The 8,598-nt window shown below is 42.9% G+C and overlaps 2 protein-coding genes across 2 annotated transcripts in view; both read left to right on the top strand.

The window, feature by feature from the left end:
- The first annotated feature begins 1,725 nt into the window (after positions 1-1,725).
- LOC110455928 (muscleblind-like protein 1) overlaps positions 1,726-8,598 on the top strand; it is a 272,691-nt gene continuing 265,818 nt past the window's right edge. The window contains exon 1 of the mRNA XM_021506368.1: positions 1,726-1,823. The gene's annotated coding sequence lies outside the window, so the exon portion shown is untranslated. The remainder of the gene's footprint in view (positions 1,824-8,598) is intronic.
- LOC110455934 (extensin-like) lies at positions 5,444-7,638 on the top strand. The gene is made up of 3 exons (XM_021506398.1): positions 5,444-5,543; positions 6,271-6,411; positions 7,316-7,638. Exons 1-3 carry the CDS (start codon positions 5,444-5,446, stop codon positions 7,636-7,638), a joined length of 564 nt encoding a protein of 187 aa, XP_021362073.1.

Genomic DNA, 8,598 nt, shown 5'->3' with positions numbered 1-8,598 from the left:
GGAGAGGTCTCTTTGTCGTGCAGGGGTTATAACAGCCAATCAAAGGAGAGGTCATTTTGTCATATAGGGATCATAAGAGCCAATAAATGGAGAGGTCACTTGTCATGTAGGGGTCATAACAGCCAATCAAAGGAGGAGGTCACTTGGTCATGAAGATGTCATAACAGCCAATCAAAGGAGAGGTCTCTTTGTCGTGCAGGGGTCATAACAGCCAATCAAAGGAGAGGTCATTTTGTCATGTAGGGGTCATGACAGCCAATCAAAGGAGAGGTCACTTTGTCATGTAGGGGTCCTAAGAGCCAATCAAAGGAGAGGTCTCTTTGTCGTGCAGGGGTTATAACAGCCAATCAAAGGAGGTCACCTTGTCATGTAGAATCAGAACATCCAATCAAAGGAAAGGTCACTTTGCCATGTAGAATCATAACAGCCAATCAAAGGAGAGGTCACTTTGTCATGTAGGGGTCCTAAGAGCCAATCAAAGGAGAGGTCACTTTGTCATGTAGAATCATAAGAGCCAATCAAAGGAGAGGTCACTTTGTCATGTAGGGGTCATAAGAGCCAATCAAAGGAGAGGTCACTTCGTCATGTAGAATCGTAACAGCCAATCAAAGGAGAGGTCACTTTGTCATATAGGGGTCATAACAGCCAATCAAAGGAGAGGTCACATTGTCATGTAGGTGTCATAACAGTCAATCAAAGGAGAGTTCACTTTGTCATGACAGGGTCATAACAGCCAATCAAAGGGGAGGTCACTTTGTCATGTAGGGGTTATAAGAGCCAATCAAAGAAAATGTCACTTTGTCATATAGGGGTCATAACAGCTAATCAAAGGAGAGGTCACTTTGTCAAGTAGGGGTCATGACAGCCAATCAAAGGAGAGGTCACTTTGTCATGTAGGGGTCATAGGAGCCAATCAAAGGAGAGGTCCCTTTGTCATGTAGAATCATAACAGCCTAACAAAGGAGAGGTCACTTCGTCATGTAGAATCGTAACAGCCAATCAAAGGAAAGGTCACTTTGTCATGTAGAATCATAACAGCCAAACAAAGGAGAGGTCACTTTGTCATGTAGGGGTCATAGGAGCCAATCAAAGGAGAGGTCACTTTGTCATGTAGAATCATAAGAGCCAATCAAAGGAGAGGTCACTTTGTCATGTAGAGATCATAACAGCCAATCAAACGAAAGGTCACTTTGTCATGTAGGGATCATAACAGCCAATCAAAGGAGAGTTCACTTTGTCATGTAGGGCTCATAACAGCCAATCAAAGGAAAGGTCACTTTGTCATGTATTATTACATGGAAAAAAGATTGAACTATTTTTAGACATTGTTAGGAAAACTATTCCTGTAAACAATCATTGAAGAACATTTTCTTAATTTATATAGAGCTGTCGGCAGTTGATAAATTCAGTTTATTTTTTTTAAGTGTGTCGCCTGAGCACTGACATGAGTACGGCATATTTGACTGGAGAGTGACAGCCACAAAATGAATGACGTACAATTTTGTTGGATTGTTCAAGGAGCATTCTCAGCTCCCATTATAAAAACTAATGGCTGTATATACGTTACCAGCCTGGGTTCACATTGACTTTTGGGTGTAAATGTGGTACGGCGATGTGCTGGTGACGACAATTTCCACTTGACATTTGGAGTAGTAACTTGACACCGTGTGTTCACATGCATTGGCAATAAACTTTTGGAATATTCATCGTTCACTTCACTTCTAGATAACATTACATCACCGATTCATCCGCTGACCTGGGATAGGTTGACGAGACGGCTGTAAGCACCAGCAAACATTGATGATACTCTCAAATAAATTAAGGTAGGCCAATATTTGACTGTTTTTAGAGTGCATTATACTGTGGGCATGAACCTGACCAAAGACTTGGTTATGTTTTAAGACAATGTTTTAGAGCTGTATATGTATTAAGACAATGTTTTAGAGCTGTATATGCATCCCTACTGTGACATCAATTTACTTTTCCAAAAGAGTGTCGTATTTCAGGAAAATTGTCAAATTGAGTCATAAGCAGATGTTGTGTCGTGAACCACTCTTCTGACTGTACCTTGAGGTCAAGGTCACACCAAGTGTTGGAAGGTCAAATTCATGGTACATGTTACTTAATGGTTACTAGAAACGTTCAAAACCTTCTTGTCACTTCAGATACTTCGGCTACAATTTAAAAAAAAAATGTTACTTCCATCATGATATCATACTGACCAGTGATATTTATATTGGATTCTGTGTTCAATGTTAGTAACATGTTTGTTCATTGTATGTTTTCATTCTGTTCATTCAAAGCACACATATGATGCAGAGTAATATTCTGAATGAAAGCTGATTCTGGAAAATGTTTTCTTAAAATATTACAGCTGTTTTGAATTCTTATGAAATCTTTATGCCATTTCTGTGCCAACATATTGCTAGTGACAAAAACTAATAGATTTTTGATCAGGGATTTTTAATTAAAAATTTGAACTATTTCAAAGTATACTGCAAAAAGAAAATCTTTCTGTACTTGGGGGAATGATTGGAGGACTTGCTTTATAGGAATGGATTTGATATTTTTAAAAGATATGAAAATTCATGTTTACTGGCTAGGCTTCTACAACATGGCTCAGACTGTGATTTGATGGAAGCAAAGAAAATATTCCTGAAAACATAAAACCTCGGCCTTCCGTTGTATGGAAATTTACAAAATATATTAGGGAGATTATGTGGATGAAACAGCAGATTTATAATGCTTGGGTATGTACTGAAAAACAATTTCTTTTATGGTATGTATCTTGATGATAAGTAATGTTTGTAAACAAGCCAATTGTTTCCGCACCCTGCTCTCACAACTGTAAACCGTATATATATATGACACAACATGGAGCACAAGTTGCCGTAGCAACCAGTTACTATGTATTGTTTATGGCCAGATTTAATGGTGGCCATATTGTCCTTGCTGCGCATTACTGTGGCACATCCCCACTTATGGACGACTCAGGTTGTCGTTAAAACCGCAACATAAAATCGGAAGCCTAATGGAGCTGTATTGGTGCAGACTATCTATACTTTCTACAGACAGATAAATAATGATTTGGGGAGGGGCTTGTTTGAAAAGTCGTCATGAGTCGAGAGTCGGCTCAGATTGTTAATCCTGAATGCTTTTCATTTGATTATACAGACAACAGGTCTCATGTTTGTACTTCTATATTTAATATGCCTAAAAAACGTCTGGGTGGCGAGTGGTCGGATGGTACAGTGTGAGCGCTCAGATTTCACCAAGATGGCCGTGGTTCGAATGTGAAAGCAGTACATGTATGGGGACGTCTTTAGTACTCCGGTTCCTCCAATGTTATGACCCAATGCAAGATGCTCTTCCATCCGGGCTAAAAAGCATGATTGATACTCTTTTAATTTGTTTTAAAGGCTTTGTTGATGACAGATCTAATGTTTTGTAGTAGTTACAAGTCCTCAGACAGATTTTGTAAATAACAAACCTCATATTATATAATTTATTTCTTCAAGCTTTCTGCCAGAGTTAAGTTTCCTGTACTTCAGTTCATACTACCATCATGGTTCCTTGAACTATTGAACTGCAGAGTATGTTATCATTGGTTCACAATACTAGGCTCCTCCAGTATGTATCCACAGAAATTAAATGCTAATGAATCTATTTTTTAAACAGGACTTTTCAATTAGAGTTATGTCCCCTTGATAAACATTTTTGCAACATTTTCATCATTAAATGGCTGCCAAAAAGGGAAATCATGTAGACATTTTCTGTTTACAACTTGTCCTACTTTCTATATACAATGGTCTTTACTCCTTCTGTACCACCATTTTTGCTCCACAAGGGGTCACATTAATTTCCTATTTATAAAGATTTCTGTTTCCTATCATCAAGAAATTGGTCTCCGATATTACCAACATTTATGAGTTTATATCAGACTGAGCTAATACTTGCTCTTTCATATGTGTTAAACCTTGATATAATACCCCTCTTTTGTCATTACACATTGAAATCTCAATATGTTGTACGTTGTTTGCAGCTATACATTTTTTATAAGTTGCCAAGTCAGTAATTAAAACCTTGATCTCCTAAGCGGAAGTCAATGATGAAGAACAGTGTCTTTTACTATGCCAGAGAAACATTTTGTGACATGTCATTAAGTCAAACTGACCCTTATTTCACAGTATCATGTATAAGTATAATGATTGGTCAAGAACTAGCTGCATATTAAGGATTCCCATATCGCTGACAAAAATTGAACTACGTATTGGAAGCCTTTTTCCCGACATGTCCATATAGCTTTGTCAATTGGATTTTCATTGAAAAAAAATAATTCAACAACAATGTTCTGAGTGTAAAATTGGAATGAGTCAAGATCAGGAATTGAACCCAGAGCCACCGATCATTATAGTATTGCCCTTAAACTAACTGAGCCATCTGGTCAATGGTAGTAACGCGACTCACACATGCTATATATGTTACACCCAAAACAAAATTAAGGGGGAGGTTACTCTACTTATGAAAACCTACAGTGCAATTCTCTAGTGTTTTGTCTGTAGTAGGATATAGAGCCTTTAAGGACGTTTCCATTTAAGAAATGGTGTTGTACTTAGAACCTTCACCATGAAATAAAACTCGACAGTTAAAATTTGTTACACTAGTACTTCCACCATTTGTCCAACAAAAATGTGGTATTATTTAAGGGATTGCAGATCTATCAAGGGAGATGTCTAATGGAGTTGTTAAGTAAAACAATGGAAAAGGGGACATTAAAATACGTTGGTGATAGCCAAGGTGGTAACTAGAGTTAGGGACATCGTATTCAGGTTTTATTCTATTGTTATCATTATTTTGACTTTTCTGAAATTATTTGATTATCGCCATCAAATCCAGTCTAAAGGATTGCTTGTGAAAACTTATGTGAGAAATTTCTAATTTCTGTGGTATCTAAAGGAATAATCATTATTGTGGCATTAAAAAGAAAGGAATTGAATGACGTCACACTTCGGCATAGTCAATGCAAAAACTGACCGGATAATTATGGCATCGCATAGAAGCTATAGGCCTAAGCTATGTAAACTCAACTAAAGATGATGAGAAAACAGTGATAACTTTAATATATTGAGGAAGACACTTACAGGAAGAATAATGATAGCTGATGTGGTGAGGAATGTGGCAGGAATGTAACAGATGCTGATCATAGACTGTAGACATGTAATTAACAACCTCCAAAATAGTACTGAGACAATAGCTGTCGAAATAAAAGTTTGGGTGGGAAAAGTATCAAGAATTATGTAAACACTCTTTCAGAATCCATGTACCACTTTAAAAAAACGAAACACTATGTATAGAATATATAATTTTTGACCGAATTGGTCGGTGTGAAGTGGGTCAGTAATTCTGGCAAAAGAACGTCAGACATTCCGGAGATGTTTGTAGCATGTATACCAGAGTCACGTCTTGTAACCGGTGGCATCAGGAGCAGGCAACCATCACTGAACGTGGCAGTTCCTCCTGTAATGGGGAAGAAATGGCTTGCTGTATGATAGATGGGAGGAGAGAGATACATCTCATCGACAGTGATAAATAGTTAATGTTTATGTGGCTGGCTTTGTCACTGGACCAGTAGTTGGAAGGTATTCCACAAAAACACCACAATAACTGTCTCCGCTGTGTTCTTCACAACTTCACGCAGATTTTCAGATTATGCATGTAGTGATAGAGGTAAAGAGGAAGAATCCATCCCCCCCTTCTCCTATCTCCTCAGACCCTCCCCCACCCTCCTATCTCCTCAGACCCTCGTCCCCTATCTCTTCAGACCATCCCCTCCCCTCCTATCTCCTTATACCCTCCTCCCCTAATTCCTCAGAGCCTCCCCCACCATCCTATCTCATCAGACCCTCCCCCCCCCTCCTATCCCCTCAGACCCTCCCCATCCTCCTATCCCCTCAGACCCTCGTCCCCTCTCTCTTCAGACCATCACCTCCCCTCCTATCTACTCAGACCCTCCCCCCACTCCTATCTCCTCAGATCCTCCCCCCTATCTCCTCAGCCCCTCCCCCACCCTCCCATATCCTCAGACCTCCCCCCACCCTCCTATATCCTCCGGCCCCCCCCCCCCCTCTCTCCTCCGACCCTCCCCCCCCCTCCTATTTCCTCAGACCCTCGTCCCCTCTCTCTTCAGACCATCACCTCCCCTCCTATCTACTCGGACCCTCCCCCCCCCTCCTATCCCCTCAGACCCTCCCCTTCCTCCTATTTCCTCAGACCCTCCCCCACCATCCTATCTCATCAGACCCTCTCCCATCAGACCCTCCCCCAACCTCCTATCTTCTCAGACCCTCCCCCCATCTTCTCAGACCCTCCCCCAACCTCCTAGCTCCTCAGACCCTCCCCATATATCCTCAGGCCCTCCCCCTATCTTCTCCGACCCTCCCCCCCCCCCTATCTCCTCAGCCCCTCCCCCATCTCCTCAGACCCTCGTCCCCTCTCTCTTCAGACCATCACCTCCCCTCCTATCTACTCAGTCCCTCCCCCATCCTCCTATCCCCTCAGACCCTCCCCATATATCCTCAGACCCTCCCCCCCCCTCCTATTTCCTCAGACCCCCTCCCCTCCCCTCCTATCTACTCAGTCCCTCCCCCATCCTCCTATCTCCTCATACCCTTCCTGCCCTCCTATCTCATCAGACCCTCCCCCACTCCTATCTCCTTAGACCCTCCCCCACCTTCCTATCTCATCAGACCCTCCCCTCCCCTCTACTCCGGCCCCCCCCCCCCCTCCTATCCCCTCAGACCCTCCCCATATATCCTCAGACCCTCCCACACCCTCCTATCTCCTCATCCCCTCCTCCCGTATCTCCTCAGACCCTCGTCCCCTATCTCGTCAGACCATCACCTCCCCTCCTATCTACTCAGACCCTCCCCCACCATCCTATCTCATCAGACCCTCCCCCAACCTCCTAGCTCCTCAGACCCTCCTCCACCCTCCTATTTCCTCAGACCCCCTCCCCCCCTATCTACTCGGACCCTCCCCCCCCCTCCTATCCCCTCAGCCCCTCCCCCTATCTCCTCAGACACTCCACCAACCCTTCTATCTCCTTAGACCCTCCCCCACCATCCTATCTCATCAGACCCTCTCCCATCAGACCCTCCCCTCCCCTCCCCTCTACTCCGGCCCCCCCCCCCCCCCTCCTATCCCCTCAGACCCTCGTCCCCTATCTCTTCAGACCATCCCCTCCCCTCCTATCTACTCGGACCCCCCCCCACCCTCCCATATCCTCAGACCTCCCCCCCCCCTCCTATCCCCTCAGACCCTCCCCCCATCTTCTCAGACCCTCCCCCAACCTCCTATCTCCTCATCCCCTCCTCCCGTATCTCCTCAGCCCCTCCCCATATATCCTCAGACCCTCCCCATCCTCCTATCCCCTCAGACCCTCGTCCCCTATCTCTTCAGACCATCACCTCCCCTCCTATCTCCTCAGACCCTTCCCCTCCTATCTCCTCATACCCTCCTCCCCTATCTCCTCAGACCCTCCCCCACCATCCTATCTCATCAGACCCTCTCCCATCAGACCCTCCCCTACCCTCCTATCTTGTCAGACCCTCCCCCTCCCCTGACTCTCTTATCTCCTGAGATCATCTCTCACACACTCCTATCTCCTGAGACCATCTCTCACACACTCCTATCTCCTGAGACCCTCTCTCACACACTCCTATCTCCTCAGATGTACTAGAAACGTTCAAAACCTTCTTGTCACTTCAGATACTTCAACTGCAATTTAAAAAAAAATGTTCCTTCCATCATGATATCTTACCNTCAGACCCTCCCCCTCCCCTGACTCTCCTATCTCCTGAGATCCTCTCTCACACACTCCTATCTCCTCAGACCCTCTCCCTCCTTTAGTTTTTGTTTTCCTATTAGTATATTTTCTGTACATGATTTTTGTGAGTTATTGTGTCTGATTTTCATGTAAGTTTTGTTGATGCGTCAACTTGTTTATACTTTTCAAGGTTTCAAGTGTGATGTTTTGTTTTTCTTCATGCTAAGAGTATGTTTTGAAGTGTTGTTATTTCTAAGACTGGTGTTAATTCTATTGGTTTGTTGCTTATACCTCTGTTCCTCATTCTGGTTCATGTTGAATGGGATTTACACCAAACAGTCTTCTGTTTAGTTGGGTTTTCTCCATAAGAATATAACTAAGTATTGAGTCATCTTGATTTCTAATATATGTGTACAAAAATAGTTGTCTATTCCCCAACCTGCCCCAGCTACTGTGAAGTTTGGAGCGTTGGAACATTTGAACCTCAGTGAGTTTTTTTTGCGAACTACAACTTTAGTTTTTAATTCACGAATACTTGAATATATGATTGAGAGAATGCTGTTTCGGTTTACAATATTGATAGTAATTATCCAATGTATAGATACTTGCGGAGGATTGAAGTTTCCTTTTGTGAATTAACATGAACATTATCTTTTACAAAATTAAACTGATTTGCTGCAGCAAAGTACTTCATGACATACCTCAAACTATTCAGTAGCTTTTTGGGAAACATAAAGATGTATGATGCACTGATGAAACACCCCCCCCCCCCC

This window comes from Mizuhopecten yessoensis, unplaced genomic scaffold, assembly GCF_002113885.1.
Source record: "Mizuhopecten yessoensis strain PY_sf001 unplaced genomic scaffold, ASM211388v2 scaffold8423, whole genome shotgun sequence".
Taxonomy (NCBI): domain Eukaryota; kingdom Metazoa; phylum Mollusca; class Bivalvia; order Pectinida; family Pectinidae; genus Mizuhopecten; species Mizuhopecten yessoensis.
This window is presented reverse-complemented; position numbering and strand designations above follow the sequence as displayed.